The 17,147-nt window shown below is 48.0% G+C and overlaps 1 protein-coding gene and 1 long non-coding RNA gene across 3 annotated transcripts in view; one reads left to right on the top strand and one right to left on the bottom strand.

Annotated features, from left to right (window-relative positions):
* LOC119295272 (probable peptide/nitrate transporter At3g43790) overlaps positions 1-16,849 on the bottom strand; it is a 21,475-nt gene extending 4,626 nt beyond the window's left edge. For both annotated transcript variants that reach the window (XM_037573667.1, XM_037573668.1), the window contains exons 1-9: positions 16,581-16,849; positions 2,467-2,507; positions 2,221-2,281; positions 2,001-2,103; positions 1,808-1,910; positions 1,688-1,741; positions 1,495-1,557; positions 1,365-1,414; positions 1,212-1,287 (exon numbers count right to left, since the gene is read on the bottom strand). In XM_037573667.1, the coding sequence (XP_037429564.1) occupies positions 1,212-1,287; positions 1,365-1,414; positions 1,495-1,557; positions 1,688-1,741; positions 1,808-1,910; positions 2,001-2,103; positions 2,221-2,281; positions 2,467-2,507; positions 16,581-16,779 (750 nt within the window). In that variant the 5' untranslated portion in view covers positions 16,780-16,849. The remainder of the gene's footprint in view (positions 1-1,211; positions 1,288-1,364; positions 1,415-1,494; positions 1,558-1,687; positions 1,742-1,807; positions 1,911-2,000; positions 2,104-2,220; positions 2,282-2,466; positions 2,508-16,580) is intronic.
* On the top strand, positions 4,767-6,831 carry LOC119295273. Its single transcript, XR_005143874.1, has 2 exons — positions 4,767-5,169; positions 5,276-6,831. It is a non-coding gene; the product is annotated as an uncharacterized LOC119295273 (long non-coding RNA).
* Positions 16,850-17,147: the final 298 nt, after the last annotated feature.

The following is a 17,147-nucleotide window of genomic DNA, read 5'->3' as shown; positions in this document are numbered from 1 at the left end:
GCCGGCGCCGGCCACTGCGGCCACTGCGGGGCGGCGGCGGCGGCAGCTGCAGCTGGGGCTGCAGCGTCCCAGCGAACGCTGCGGAGGCCCCTGGATGCGGCGAGTACCACGGCAGGGTCGGCGGCCTGGTGGCGGCGGTCGGCGGCAGGGGCGGCGGCGGCCCGTAGGGGCTGGCCAGGTACAGCCGGATCCCCTGAACGGCTGTGAAGAGGTCGTTGAGGACCCCGGTGATCTCCTCCGGGGTGTAGGCGGCGGCCAGTGGTGCGGTGGAGGGTGTCGGCATCTGGGCGGTGGCGGCGCCGAAGGATGCGACCAGCGGCGCGGAAGGGAAGGGCAGCGGCGCGGTGTAGATGGCCCACGACGCGGTGGTGATGATCGGCAGCGAAAGCGACGGGGTGGGTGGCGGCGAAGACATGATCGGAACTGAGCTACCTGATACCAAATTGTTATGTGGCTGCTAGAAGGAGGGCGCGAGAGGGCCGGCCAGGGGCCTTTCTGCCCACGCCGGGCAAGAGGGAAGGGATTTCCTTCTTAATTCTTGCTTGATTAGATTAATACATCTCCTCTCTTTATATAGAGAGGTTTACTTGACTCCCAAGCAAGGCTTACTTGACCCCTAAGCAAGCGACCCTTATTTCTGATTAACCCTAAGACTAATGGGCCTATTAGGCCCATTACGTACTCTAACACCCTCCGTTCACTTTTGTAAGACCGTTTAGACATTTAAGGCAACACCCAAAATAGTTCAGTTTCAGCTATCTAAAATGTCTTATAAAAGTGAACCAAGGGAGTACAACAAACAGGGGAATAATCAACATTAACTACAAAGAGCATCATCTTTCCTACAGTATCATGTCAGATTCAATGTACTCTTTACTCCTGACACTAGTTACTGAAGGAAAGAACATAAAAGAGTCGCGGACTTGGTTGTAGAACCACATTCAGAAAATGTCGGAGGTCAATTATATTATATATGGCCTCTGAACAAGACATTTGAAAATATTTGGTTCTAAGATTGCCCAGAAAAGTATGCGAAGGTACATCAGGACATATTTATAAATATAGAACATATGTGTTCAGGCCGACAATATAAGGTTTCCTACGGGCCTCATCCCTCATGAAGAGGCGAAAACATAGAAAATGTAATTACAAAGGGGCAATTAGATTGACTGCGTAACCAAGGAAGCTAACACCATTGAAATATCACATACCGGCATCCATAGGCAGCCTATCAGAACAACGGCAGCAAAGACTGATGTGCATAAGCATGGTAAGAAGTACGGGAACCTGACAAGTTTCACCAAAAGTAAGTATCTGCAGAACAATTATCTAGGATAATCTAATTTAGCAACACAAAAGGATACCTTCCAAAGAATGAGTCAGGCGAAAAGATATTTGGATACTTTTCTGCAGGCTGCCATAAAAACAACTAGGTTAGTATACTAACAGGATGACAGTTAAGTATACCATGAAGTTAATTTTTCTCTTCCATACCAGTGCAAGGTAGCCTCCAAGAGCAGGACCAATGATGAGACCTATTGCCCATGATGTGCTAACCTAAATTAAAATAAAGTGATGTCAAAACCAAAAGTAGTGAAAGTAGATACTCCATTGTGTCAAAAAACGTCTTATATTAAGTTATAGAGGGAGTATCTTATAAGTGCATGGGTACACATGACTATCTTACAAGTGATAGTGCTAGAGCTTCATGTTCGGGTCGGCAAACTTCAATAGAATAAGCCTGCAAAAATCAGGCACAAATTCATAACACGAATCTGACATAAAAAGGGTTTGAAATTCGACATACCTTTATTGGTCCGAGTAAGCCATTCAAAGCACCCATGAGAAACCTTGTAGCTATCGCCATCCAATAGGTGACACTAAGCCCAAACAAAGTATTAAATACTACCCTGAGATGTTAACAAGAATCATGTTAGAGACCCAGCTAATAAAATAGGAGTTGAAATCGAGGAATAAACAAGTGGCTAAATGTTACAAACACGGAGAAAACGCTGAACAGAATAACTGGCTTCCTCCCAATACGGTCTGCTGCTATTCCCCAAATAGTCGCAGTCAAAAATCTTCCGAACATAAAAGAAGCACCTGAAATTTTCCAATGAAAACAGAAAATATCACATCTAGTAACCATGCAGTTTTAGTCGTTGAATCATGACGCTCAAGTAATTAATCATATAATAAGAATTTGGTAAGAGAACTCACCTACAAACCCAGCATAGAACCCAATATCTTCTGTTCTTTTTGCAACATGCAAGTCTCTTATCTGTAAAGAAGTAGGAGATAGAATGAAGACTACTAGCATTTAGCAACAGATACATCAGAGATGGGCGTATGCATCGATAAGAAAAGATAAGTGAACAAATTGAAAAAAATCAAGAGTGCTATTTCTTCCTAAATAGTGGCCATGTAAGTATATCTAACTCAAAAAAGTTGGATAATAATACATACCATGAAGTACAAGTAGGGGAACAGTGAAGATATTGGTAAAGCTGGAAAATCCAGAGGAAATATTAGAACCAGAAATTATGTCCAGAAAGAACAGTACAATCACGTGAATGGTAACTTTTTTTGCGGTGGAAGATACTATAGACGGTAACATTAACTGACTTAGTTCATGCTGATTTAGAACTACTACTTGATATCAATAAAATTCGTGTAACAACAGTTAAGCGAAACTGAACCATTCAGTAGTGTAAAAGACAGCTTATACAGTTTTTCATTATTACATATTTTGACAACACGTGCTACTGGCGCCCCTTCTTCAGTAACGGCAAACTCCCCTCTTCCTCCCCCGCCATTGCGGGCACACAAGTACCCAACCAACCGATTCATCCTCACCACTCTCACTAACCACACCGGGACCGAGATCAGTGGCCGCCCAGTGCCACCTTTATCTGCCCAAATTGTTGCCTCCGGAACTGAACCCAATCGAACTGAATGGGCAAACGCCAAAACGAAATGGGCTTCACTCAGTTAACCACCTGGACTCGTGGCATTTCCGCCCGCGCGCGCAGACATTGCCCAGAAAGAGGACAAGGAGGAGGAAGGAATCCAAGACGAATTAGTGAGCATCGGTGATCGACCACGCCGCGCCAAGCAGAAACCTTTCGGGTGTCACTGCATCTTTGTTAGCGCCCCAAATGTAGTGCCCGCTCAAACCGCTGTCATGGCAGCCAACGCGGATGACAGCGAAGCGAGAAACTCTGTCATTGGACAAACCGTGAGGGGAGGCATGCCATCACAAGGCCAGCTCGGCTGGTGTAACCCAATAGGAAATACATTGGGTCCAACTCGGGCTAACACATCATCTACTTAAGGAGAAGAGGAGCGAAGGGAAAAGGCATCCAGTGGATCAGGCTCGGACGGCGGCAACTTTTCTCTTTTATTTTTCTTTCTTCTTCCTCAATAACTACCTACCAAATCATGTGATCTGTATGAACCCAAGAACATGTATCTATGAGTGAATAGATCAAGTTGGTACTTAGCATCATGGTATCAGAGCTCACCTACCATCCTTCTTTTCCTCACCAGATTTATCTTGGACATCCAACGACGTGTCCATGCCCGCCATATCTTCATCAACACCATGGATATGGCTCTGAAGGACTACCTCGACAAGGTTCACTAGGATTCCAAGGCGGACACCGCCAACGTCATGAAGCAGCTCGACACGCAAGTATCCCAACTTTGCACCTAGTCGATCTGCACCACTCAAAGGCAGATCTGGAAACTCCCTTCACCAAGCTCGAGTCATTGGTCACGTCGCTTTAGGCGACGACTCCAGGAGCTCCCGTCCTCGTTGAGTGAAACGACAACTCTGTCACTACCGCTCATCGGGTGGGAGGCATTCCACAGGCAAATCGGTCATGGCGACGCGCATCTTACCGGAGGCTTCCGTTGGTGACCCCAGCGTCACCGATGGCACTCCTAGTCACAGGTACGCATCCACTACCCATCTCTTCCTCTATTCTCCCCACCATAGGCCAACCCACACCTTCCATGAGCTTCCCCGTCTTCACCGGTCAATAATCCACATCTCTGGAAAACAGTATGTGAACAATATTTCCAAATGTGTCTTCACCGGTGGTGATCCATAGCTCTAGAACGCTACACAAACAATATTTCCAAAGGTTCACACTGCACGAATCCTACTGGGTACCTATGGCTGTTTTGTGTTTTTTGGCCCTCCTGGTATTTGGCTTCCGTTTGTGCAGAAACGCATAGTGGCCATGGGTTGGGAATCCTTCACATCTTAACTCTGCACCAGATTCAGGAGGGATAATCACTAGATGCTGATTCACCAATTTTATGCCATTAAACAACACACTATTATTGCCGATTTCATCGAGCGTTTTGAAACTATAATGAACCACCTGATATCTTATTCAGAATGTACTCACCCATACTTTTTCCTCACTCACTTTGTGGAGGGTCTCTGATCGGATATTCGGGCGGTGATCTTGGTCAACACTACATGCTCGTTGGCCCTACTTTAGGCGGAGGTGGCCAATGACGAACCAACGCATGCTACGATCCTATTAAAATTCAGACAATTGAGTTGTATGTACAGAGAAGTGGTCAAGAACCACAAGGGAAGAAATGAAAAAGAAGCAGAAAAAGGAGGCCTAAGAGCTAATGGAGATATTTCAACGGGAGGGGGGGTCCCCAAAGGGCTGCAGGATGCCTTTCCGACGGTCCTCCATGCCTTCATGGTCATCCTGATGGAGTTGACTATCAGGTGTACCGTAAGGTATTTGTTCTTGAAGATCATGTCGTTTCTCTCAGTCCACAACTCCCAAACCATGAGCTGGAGCATGGATTAGATGCCCTTTCTTTCTGGAGCTGGTCCTTGGCTACCAATCTTGCTCTAGATCGCCATGCTATTGTCTTCGCCTTCCCAACTGGTAGGAGCCAGCGACTGACAACGTCTCCAGGTTGAGACAGAGCACCAAATCTCCTTGGCGACGATGCACCCCCAGAATAGGTGGAAAGACCTTTCCAAATTACGGATGCATAGAGGGTAGAAGTAGCAATTATCCCAGCCGACACGCTGAAGCCGATCAGCACACCGTATTCTGTCGTGGAGCATTAGCTAGACGAAGGATTTGCATCGTGGTGGCGCCCACGCCTTCCAAATCATAGCCGGGAAAGGTGAGTCGGTATGTCCGATGAATTGCATCCTATACGCCGAAGTCGTGATATAGTTGCCTAATGTCGATACTTTCCAAGTGATCTTGTCGTTGGTTGTTGGCGCTAGGGTGAGGGGCGATGCTCTAATCAAGTTCCAAAGCGCAAGGAATTCTTCAACGAATGGTTGCGACAGGTTGCGGTGACATCCATGAAGTCAACCCCCCCTCCTTCCTCGCGTCGCCCCGTAGGGGCGACTCGGGGGCAATCTAGATCCCGTTCGCCGCCACCCCCTTCCTCCGCTTCTCCCCTTGCCGCCGCCGGAGGCAGCCGTCGGCAACCACGGGCGGACGCCGATGAGGGTGGCGGCAAGGTCTTCGGTCGCGTTTCCTCCCTGGGAACGGACCTAGGGTTCCAGGCGGCGGCCTTGGTGGCGTGGGCGGCGCCGTCCCAGCGGCGGGCGGCCGGTGCCGGAGTTGGGGCCGCCTCCCCTCGGCTGCGTTGGTGGCGAGGCGGCAGTGGTCTGGGGCGTCGGGTGTTGGGTCCCCCGCGTCCCTCTTCGCCAGATCTGAAGACGGTGTCCCGTCGCTTGCTACAGCCTCCTCTATGTCAGGTTCGACCCGATCTGGTTGTTGGCTGCGTGGATGTGGAGTGGGTGCTCTGGATCAGGGTAACCCCTTGGCCTCCGGCGGCGGCGACGGCCACCTCCTCGGCGGCGCTTCGAGCGCTGCTCTCCTTCCTGAAGGCGGCGTTGAGGTTCACCTCTCCCTCCTCCCCCTTCCCCTGCATCCGGGTGAGCCCACAACTTTGGTTTGGGCGGTGGTGGCGGCATGGCGGCGTCGTTACCTTCTTGAAGGCACCATTTTGGGTCTGTGGGGAGGCGGGCAGGCTGTTGCGAGCTTCGGGAGCTCCCGGTGGCGGCGGCTTCTCCTTCCGGTGGTGACCCTTCGCCATGGATGACCGGTTCCCTCCTATGGCCATCGTGCTCTCCCCCATGTGGTTCTGTCTGCCCGGCGGATCGACGCCCACGGCCTGGACAAGAGGGGATAGTGGTCCCCTCTTCGGCAACATGGACGCGACGGTGGCTGAGTTGGTGGCCGTGGCGAGCTCTGGTTCCTCATGATGGCTGTGTTGCTCAAATCAGTGTCGTGTCTTCTTGGGACACCTCTGGTCCTTGCCTTGCATCAACGACATGCTTCAATTGTGGGCTGCTGCTTGTGTTCGATGTGCTTGCTGGAGTGGTCGCGCCCTTTGCCTTCCGACGGCCTGACATCTATGGAGAGCTTGCTCTCGGGGAGCAGTTTCTCCTTGTCGACGACATAGCATCACTCAAGCCTGTGCATGAAGAGTTGGCCCCCGTCTGTTGGTGATGGCTTTCAATCTTGTTGGCTTTGGGTGCAGGGCGATCTCTTCTGGTGGCGCGATTCCCTCAAGAACTTAAATCTTCAAGTTGTAGCCTTTTATTTTATCGTTGCACTTGTGCTTTCCTTTAGCTCCTTGTATCGGCCGCTGCAGGGTTGCATTCCTGCTTTATTTTCTTTCCTTGTTGCTTGGTCTGTTTCCGTTGTAATGCTAGCCGGTTGATGGCTTTGTTAATTCAAAGCCGGGCTATGCTTGAGCCTTTCTTGGGCTCGGGTTGTGTCTTTTCTCTAAAAAAAGGTTGCGGTGACAAGTGTCCTTTACACATGTGTTGTTAGCAAGGGCGTCCTTGACTGATCTTCTCTTCCGGCAAAATCTACTGGAATAGGTGGGAGCAACCATGCGTAGGGGGAATGAGTAGAGCCATGGCGCTCCCCAGAATTTTGTTGTTTCCACATTGCCAATTGTTACTAATTTCGCCGTGGCGAAGAGATCAATGTCCTTCTGATCGCATGGCAGCTCAGTGCCCACCCATGGCTGATCTGGAGATTTCCACGTCTGCCATAGCCACTGCGGTCTCAGCGCTTTGGCGAACTTGGTAGTGTCTAGGATGTCCAGCCCGCCTTTGTCCATTGGCTTGCACATGTTACTCCACTTGAATTTACACTTCCCACCGGTGAGCTGGTCGTCTTGGCACCACAAACTCCATGTGCAGATCTTGTCAATTTCAGCAAGGAAACTTTTTGCCACCTGGATGGCTGTCGTAGCAGAAATCGGGATTGCCAAGAGGACCGACCTCACTAGAGCCCTCCTTCCTACCAGTGTCAATAGCTTCCCCTTCCAGACCGCAAGCTTGGCCTTGATTATGTCAAAAAAAAACTGCAGATGCACCCTACAGATCTAGGCCAGAGTGACTGGCAAGCTAAGGTACGTGATCAGGAATCCAATGTGCTGATCACCAAAATTCAGCAGGATGTCGTCGAGGTTTAGATCAGTGTAGTGTAGTGGATGGGCACGACCGAGGATTTCGCGGGGGTTTATGCACAAGCCCGTGGCCTACCCAAAATCTGCCATGATCTGCAGCAAAGAGTCCACATCAGTCCTCAGAGGGTTTGAGAATAATCATCGGCATAGAGGCTGACATGCAGCTGGGATTCCCTTCCCGAGAGGGGCCTGAGCTGGCCACGCTCAGTGGCGAGGCGTAAGATGTGCTGCAGTGGATCAATTACCAAAATGAATAGTAAGGGCGGCAATGGTTCTCCATGATGGAGCCCCCTATGGTGAGAAATGTTGGTGCCGTCGATGCCGTTCAGACTAATCATTGACGATGCTGAGCCAAGCAGATTGCCAATCGAATTTCATCATCTCAGACTAAAGCCATATGCCTGAAGCAGGTCCAGCAGATACTCCCATGAAATAGAGTCAAAACCGATGGCAATGTCCATTTTGAAAAGCAGTAGAGGCTTCTTCTTGGAGTCATGGGCCTGACCATGTTGCAGATGTGAAGGCATCTATTGTGGATGCATCTTGAGCGGAGGAAAGCACTTTGGGCACTGGAGATCAACCCATGCATCTTTTCTGCGAGAGGCAAGGACAGAACTTTGGAGATGAGCTTTGCCACAGAGTGCACAAAGCTGATGGGTGTGAATTATCCAAGCTCCTCAGCATTTTCCCATGCGTGTGATTATGAAGTTGGTGTTGTTCTGCAACAAGGTGGGCACCCCATTGCTAGCCATTGGGGCCACAAAACAGAGGTCTATCTACATACGAAAAAGAGTGCATGGCCATCCACATGGTTGTTGAACTGTTGCAGCCATACCTTCATGCAGAGGAGTTTGTGATAGAACACACCAAATAAGCATGCTCCACCTTGATGATCAGTAAGTGTAAAACCATGGCAACTAAAAGCATTTACCAAACTACTTGGCTAGCGCTACAAAATCTGCTACGCTAGGGTTGTTCCAACAATGCCTCTGATGCTCTCTCGCGTCGTGCCCCAGCTGAAGCCAATTTGGTCGTTGTATCTGGCTGCCAACCAGTCTGGCTAAAAGACGTATCCACCAGTTACACAACAAACCCATAGGCGACCAAAATCATTACTCAACTAGCAATTCGCCCTGATCCTAAGAAGTGCTTCACCATTCCGATGGGCTTCTTTATTTTCACGGCTGCCTCTAGCTCGGGGGCAGCTATTCTTCAGAGGTGCATACTCAGTGCTTTCCATGACAACACGATAGGGGGTCATTCAGGCTTTCCAGTCACATATCGCCGCATCCGTGATTCTTTTCATAGCCTAAAAATGAAAGCACGAGTATGCCAGTATGTTCATCCTTGTCAGGTTTTCCAGCAAGCAAAGCCAGAACGGGTGAAATATGCTGGCCTTCTAGAACTAATTCCAATCCATGGCAGCGCCTTGAAAGCTGTCACCGTGGAATTCATCGATGGTCTGCCGCAGTCAGCTAGCATGGATCTCTCAACTCCTACATCAAAACCAATGAAGTCGGTCGAGATCCTTCATAAGAGATGGCGCCGCACCCAATAGGCCGACAGAAGCAAATCCTGATCAACGGGTCTGATCCATCAGTCTTTGACGCAACTTGGGAAGACACCACCAACCTATTCAAACACCACCCGAAACTCCTGACTCGGGGACAAGTCATCTCTCAAGGACCAGGGATGTTAGGACCCCAAATGCAGCGCCAGCTCAAACTATTGCCATAGCAGCCACGCGGATGACAGCGGAGTGAGACACGCTCCCATGGTAGCCAAAACCGCTACTATGGAAGCCACCGGGGGACACCGTGAGGGGGTGCATCATCACAGGACCAGCTTGGCTGGTGCGACCCAATAAGAAATACATTGGGTTCAACTGGGTCAGCTACAAGACTCGAGCTAACATGTCATCTGCTACTACTTAAGGAGAAGAGGATCAAAGGGAAAAGGCATCCAGTGAGTCAGACTTGAACTGTGACGACTTTTATCTTTTATTTCCCTTTATTCGTCAAGAATTACTTACCAAATCCTATGATTTGTATGAACTAGAGAAAGTGTAATTGTGAGTGAATAGTTCGAGTTGGTACCTAACAATCTTATTCCCTCGTTTCCCATCGCTAGATTCTCTTTCTTTGGTAATCCCTGATGCCATCATCGAACCAGTCATGAACATGAGATCTGCACACGGCCCCGCAACCACATTATGATCAGACAGGCGGAGCCACATTATGCACTAAAGATATCTTTATTCACGTCTGTGTCGTACAATTCATGCTTCTTTTATATGCAAGTTATTGGCGACTGAGAAAGGGAAAAGAAATGGAGTATATAAGAAGAGACTATTTAGGGCTCAAGTCACAAAAGCACGACATCATCTTCAACCAAACACCACAACCATCCTCGTGTCCCCGAGCAGATAGTCGGACGACACCCAGAAAAAACACCAACGATGCTTCCCATACCTAGTCCATTTGTTTAGACTGTCCAGCGCCCCCCAAAGCTAGTCTATACGTGGGGCGGAGTTGACTCCATCCAGAATCGTCTGCCACATCGGGCACGACACACCAAAAGCACCCCAATCATCTCAAATCATCCCCCACTGCCTCGCCCTCGGCCTAGCCTCTTCCTTTCTTGTGCGTTGACGCAGTGCCCTCCCCATATTGCACCCACCCGTAGGTTCGTTATCTAGGCGGACAAAAGGGAGGGGGGAAATGGGGGAACATTATTACTCGACTGAACAACCCGTCTGGACATGTCCGTTAACATATCGAGGGCCAAAGTCGCCACTACAACTGGAGATGCTCTAATTGCCAAAAGTTATGAACTTATATATATGACTATTCACAATAGAATTACTTCTCTTCATATTACTCGTTTTGGTGTTGCATCCTGTCGCATCTTGGCATGATCGCACATGTGTTTTTTTAAATAGGGTAAAAAACTTTGCCTCATCATATTAATTAAGGAGTTTTATAGCAAAGAAAACAAGGGCACACGTGCCAAAAAACAGGACTACTCTCATGGAGTCAAAGTTCTCAAGTGCTTAGCATCGACCAAAATCCAAAGGGAATCATCATGCTTGATTTTTGCGAAGACCGTGGAAGGCATGGAGGAGACACCATGAAATACACGAGCATTGCACTCATTCCAGATTTCTCACGCCGCGATAAAGAGAAGGGAGGACATATCTCGGTTCTGTTTGCCTCTCGAGAGGCACAAAGAGGTGTACCACTTCTTTATCGTAGTGAAAACGCTCCAGGATGTGAGGTCCAAACCTTGCAATCCGAGAGGGGACTGGATCATCCTCCAAATGCGCACAGAGTACTGACATTTGAAGAGGTGCGCAGCCAACTCCCCCTCAACTTTGGAAAGTTGACAATCTCAACAATTTGGCCAACCTTGACGTTGCAATCTATCGGTCCTCCAGATTTTATATTGAAGCACAAGCCATGCAAACATCTTGCATTTAGGAGGGTCCCAATGTTTCCACACCAACGGATTCATAGTAGTATGAGATAGATCATCAAACTGGCTCGGTAGACCGAGGTGGCGTCATAGACCCTGGAGGCATTGAGCATGCAGACAATCTCGTCCGGTGTGTGATTCTGCAGGTGATGGTGGCCAACCTCTCCCAAAGAACCACAAAATCAAGAATGTGTTTCACGAGGGTGACTTTTGTTGTATAAATGAGGCAAACCCAATCATCATTTTGCAAAACTTTTTGGATGCAACCTTTGGTGAACCGGAAGATGTTGAAGATGGTGGGCGCAATATCCTTAGGCTTGATCCACCGAGCAATGACGAGTGCTAGAACTTGTTCGTCTTCCCGTCACCAAGGGTTATTGAAGGGACCTTGTAAAACAGGTTCATGTCTTTGTTGTCATAAGGTGAGCCCAACCCAACCCAGGCTCTACCTGGGTCCTTCCACTCCCACCATGGTCAATTCAACCTAAGGGCACGAGAGAACTTGTCCAAGTCCAGGATGCCCATCCCACTCAGGGATGTTGGCCAGCACACGATTTCCCACTTGATTTTGCAGATTTCCACCATTAACCTTGTTAGTCCCAACCCCGAGGAACGCCCTCATGATCGTACTGATAGTGATACCAATAATAACTCCTTTCTTTATATGCAGAGGGATGAGGTGATGGATAGCTTGGCAGGTGAGTACCGACTTGATGTAAGTATTCCGACCGGCTAGAGTGATGTTGGCCCCCTTCCAACAATAAGCTTGGCACGCATTTTAGTAAGCAACGTCTGAAAATGCATGGCTCTAAGGCATTGGATGAAGAGAGGCAATCCCAAATATTTCATCGGGAAATATGATCGGCCTATCAGAAAGTTAGCCAACACAACATCAAGGTCAATCTGGGAGCATCCAATAGGGGCAATCAAGGTCTTCTGAACATTTGCGAGTAGGCCAGTGACATGTCCAAACTCTTTGAGGATGTGTTCTAGGATGTCAACATCCTCCTTGATGGGCGCCAAGAAGATGGTGACATCATCGACATAGAGCGAGGTGCGCAAAAAATGGACCGCGCCCGTGTAGCCGATGCAAGTCTCCATTGTGGGTGGTAGTCTCTAGGATATGTTGCAGGGGGTTGATGGCGAGCACAAAGAGGAGATGCGGAAAAGGCTCTGATGCCACCCACGACCGTAAGCGATTGGGCGACTTGAACCTCATTATGGATGACTTTGGACGATGCAGAAGACCAAAGCGCATCCAACCAATCTCTAAAATGTGAAGGCAAACCGAGTTGCTGTAGCAGGTCAAACATGTACTCCCAGCTGACAAAGTCGAAGACTTTCTTGATGTCAAGCTTACACAATAGGGTTGGGGTTTTGGTGCGTTAGAGCCTTCTAGCATAGTTGTGAACAAAAAAAATGTCATGGATGCTCCTCATCTTAATAAAAGCACTCTGGGCTTGGGAGGTAAGCTCGTTCATGAAAGGAGCAAGCCGAGAGGCCAACATCTTAGCCATGACTTTTTGTAACAGCATGGATGTGTTTAATGGGGCGGAAACCTGTGATAGCCTGGGCGCCGTCTTTCTTTAGCAAGAGGGTAGTATTGGCTGAGTTGATCCAGTGCAAGAGCAAAGTGCAAATTGGAGAAAGCATGAATTAATTCCATGATGCCATCTTTTATAACAACCCAATAAGACTTGAAGAACGCCCCGAAGAAACCATCTGAACCGGTGGCCTTGTCGTTGGGCATGGCCTTGTCGCCCTTCGAGGCCTCAAACTCGTTGAACGGCTCATCAAGGGAAGAAAGGTCCACAGAGGACGGTGGCAAAGCTACCCAATTAAAATCGCCCTTCATAGTTGGCCCCTTCGCAAAAGAGGAGGCGAAGTGCTATTGGATAACTTGCACCTTGTCTTCATGTTGGGTAGCCCATTCGTGGCTAGCACACAAACGGCGAATGAAGTTTTCTCGTCTCCTAGCATTGACTCTCAGATGGAAGTACTTAGGGTTTGCGTCGCCCTCCTTAAGGTTGGTAATTCTCACACATTGCTTCTTTCGTGATCTTTCCAACACAGCCAGATTGATGTCCCGCCGCTTAAGTCTACGGTGGATGTCAGCCTCCTCATGGGAGAGAGGACAAATATCTTGGGTTTTGCCGAGCTGGAGGATGACTGAAAGGGCCATATGCAGTTGCAATTTTCCCTCAGAGAAACTCGCAAAAGAAACTTTACATCACAGGAGAAGCCACGATTCCAATTGCGAAACTCTTTCCCGGTATTTTGTGAGCTTGTGAAAGAACTTGTGGCAAGGTTCAGCATGAGGTACAGGGACGCCAGGAAGCTTGATCACGTGCGTTTGGAAAATTGTAAAACTGCTGCTTTTGCAGCTATGCGAAGAAATGTTAAGGTGGGTTTTGCCCGGCGATCTTTTTGGTCCCAGGGAATTTCTATTTGATTGTTGTGTGATTGTGTCGTTGTAGTGCTCATCTACCAAAAATATAATGAAGTTGGGATGATTTCTTCAAGTGCTCCCGTGACATGAAAGCACCATCGTGATAGAATATGTTCTCGATAGACTTAATAAAGATATCTTATGATGCCAATGACACGTTTACATGCTATTCTGTACTGCCATTGGGTAACCAAAAGATTAAAAGAAAAGTAAAGAACTTTATTGACACTGATTTTTTTTTATAAATGGCGATTTTATTAGCTTAGAATGTAGCATCACACAGGTGCAATCATGATAAGCAATACCTTAGTCTCTGCAAATTTAGGATGATGGTCAAAAAAGGCTAAAATAAAAATTCGACATATTGACAGCAGGAAAGTCCTAAGTGACTGACAGTGCCTATTTTGAGGGAGGTGAAACACCATGCATGTTCATCTTATAAGAGATAGAAAAAGAGATGAATCATGTCGTTAATAGTACTGTTCACAGCGAAAATCTGAATTAGCTCATACATAGTGAAGCTTATTTTGTTGTTATTCCTCGACGTATACATCGAATTTATATTTAAAATTTTGTGGTATGACTGATGCACATGCACATGCACATGCCACCACGGCTAAGTGTTGACCACCAAGTACAACTCAATGGGATTACGAGAATGTGACGTTACACGTGTTTTGTCATTTCCGTTCAATGTGTACGTGCAATGCACGTTAATTTGGAAATATATTAAGTGCATGCGGATATTAAGTAGTAGGATATTTATTTGTGTGTTATTATGATAAAAAACTATATTTGACATGAAATTAACTGCATGCTAAACGTGTTGAGCGCTCGACATTGTAGCGGTTTAGGTCGTTGGATTGACATGATTTGATGGCCGAAATTAATTAAATCTGCCTCTTTAGATCTTTTTATATTGGTATAGATATAGATATAGAGTATAGATAGATTCATTTCTTCGCACAGGACAAACAAATCATAGTACGTGATATGGTATGATACCGACTAATTACTTGTTTACCATTGGACAGACTAGCGAGCGAATACGGAAAAAAATTATATGAGACCAGGTCTCATATAAATCGGGTGAGACTTATCCTGTTGGGCGCCACGTGGCATTCACAAATCACAAAACATCTAATCTCTCTCTCTGATTTCAGATGGGGGTGGGATAGATGCTTTGTGATTTATGAATGCCACGTGTCATCCATCAGGGTGGGTCTCACCCGAATTATATGAGACCTGGTCTCATAGAATTATTTTCCAGCGAATACCTAGCTGCAATTATTGCATGCATCTTTTACAACAAAGGGTCATTTTTTTTACCAACTCATGGTGCAGTACAATCAAAATGAGTACACACCCGGTCTGTGTATATGTAAGAACATCTTCAATGATGGCTGTAAAAAATACGCACGCGGTAATCGTGGGTTTTAGCGCGCGCGGAGTGGTTTCCCCTGCTCTAGCGGGCGCGGGATATTCAGGCACGCGGAAAAAGATCGAGCGCGTGTGAAAAAACAGCCGGGCGCGCTAGTTTGGTGCGCGGCGTCCGGCCTGCTTTATAAATCCAGCGCCCTCCCACTGCTCTATGCCTCGCCACGCACCCTCTGCCGCTCTCTCCCCGCTCTTTCTCGCATCTTTTCTCGCCTCGCCGCCGCCGTGCCACCATGCCGCCGCGCCGCCGGGGAAGTTCGGGCTAGCGCGGTGTCCGCGTGCGTCCCTCCGGCGCCTTCTCCGCAGAGATCCGGTCCGGCGAGATGTGCCTCGCCCGCGCGTACGACACGGCGGCGTGGCCTCTCCGACGGACTCGTAGGGAGATGAATTTCCCCGAGGTGGCGACGCGGGAGTGGACGTAGGAGCTCGCGCATCCCCCGCGGTTTGTCACCGACGAGGACCGTTGCAACAACCGAAGGCGGGAGCGCTGCCTCGGCATCGCTGAGATGGACGAGGAGGCCATGGTGGTGTGGCGCCAACGCTTCCTGGAGGACGTTGTCAACAAGCGCGAATTCTACGCGCAAAGGAGGGTGAAGAGGAGGGCGGAGTGAGCCGCCTATCGCAAGGACAGGCGTACGTGGAAGGCGGCCGCGCTCTTCAACATCGAGCTTGGAGAAGCGTCGAACTGGAACTCCAACGATGACTGGTATATTGACGCCTTCATTACGACGTCGAAGGAGAAGGAGGAGGAGGACGACGACGACGACGACGAGTAGCTGAACTATGCAACTATCAATATTGAACTATCTTGTTTTTGCCCACGTATGTGTATCACACACCATATTTTAATGCTTCTGCTGGAGCGACGCGCATGCGTAATTTTTTACAGCGGCCGCTGGATTCAGCGCTCTGCAGTGCGCGAAAATTTGCTATTTTCGGCGCTGTAAACTTATTTAGCGCCCCGCACGGTTGCACACCTGTTGGATATGCTCTAAGATATATATAGCCATCAGAACACGAAAATTCAATTCGGAGCACGTGCTCCCGGGCTAAAAGTAATTTTTAAAATGTCAAAAATATTAAGACAATTTTTTTGTGTATTCTTAGTCACATCCAAATGCTACCTGCAAATTTTAAGGCAAAAAAGTTCAGTATTTTGGCTTGTGCAAACAAAAATTGAATACCAAATGTTATCCCAAATGTCACCCCAAATTTGTTTATTTCACCGACGAAACACTGCTGCTCTGTTCCGAATGAAAATTGCCAAGCATGCTTGCAACCCTAACACAAACATCCACACAAAAACTCGGAATTTTTTGAAAACATTTATTATTTTTTCGTCTTACTGTTCATGTGTGTGCTCCCGGAAGCCAAAACGCCTCCACCCATTTTAGTGTTGTTTGTTCATTCATTCTAGTCTGTTAGGTAGTCCATATTAATGAAATATCTAAAATATCTTATATTTCCTCTATAGCCAATAAAAAACGTCTTACAATTTAGGAAGGATATATTATTTATGAATAGAAGGAGTATGTGCTACCAGTTCATGTATATGCAGCGTGCACCATAGATTAATGGCGCGCGGCGATAGATTAATGGATGAATGCTAGATATATTTCAGAATCAAATCAAGCAAATAATCAAAAGAGGTACTTTGCATCAATGAATCAAGATGCAGACAGGGATCTAAACTAGCGGTGTTGATCGATGGAGTCGTAGTAGTAGCACTAACCGGTGCTTAGGGTGATGACCCATACGTACAGGAAGCTGCTGTAGGGGATGCCCGGGTTCTCCGCCTTCCTCCGGTCAATCGCGCACCCGGGGCACCCCTCCACGCACAACACGCCGCGGGCCTTCTTCTCCAGCAACGGCACCGACGACTCTGCCGCCGCCTCATGATGTCGCAGCCCGTCGTGATCTTGCTCATCCATATTCACGATGATCTTGGATGGAGCTGGCGCCGTGTAGAGATGCAAAGATTACCAGCTGCTGCCTCTGCTAGGGGCCGGCGGGGGAGTAGTTCTCTCGTCGTATATATAAACTGCACGTGCTCGGGGTGGGTGGGAAAGAGGTTGAATGATGTTTGTTTTTCAGGGGATTTCTTTCTTTGGGAAAAGAAGGTTGATTGATGTTTCCATAACTAGGGCAACATCATTTTCAAAAATCTTTGAACAATCACGGGGGAGAATCCTCACTTGATGCATTACTCAAAAGGACCACAAATAGCGAGATTACAAGGTTGCGTAGTGCTTGGAGAGAGGCATTACCACCGTGACATAGCATCGACCTTCTGGTGTTG

Source organism: Triticum dicoccoides, chromosome 4B, assembly GCF_002162155.2.
Source record: "Triticum dicoccoides isolate Atlit2015 ecotype Zavitan chromosome 4B, WEW_v2.0, whole genome shotgun sequence".
NCBI lineage: Eukaryota > Viridiplantae > Streptophyta > Magnoliopsida > Poales > Poaceae > Triticum > Triticum dicoccoides.
The sequence above is the reverse complement of the archived record's forward strand: the minus strand, read 5'-3'. Positions and strand labels throughout refer to the sequence as shown.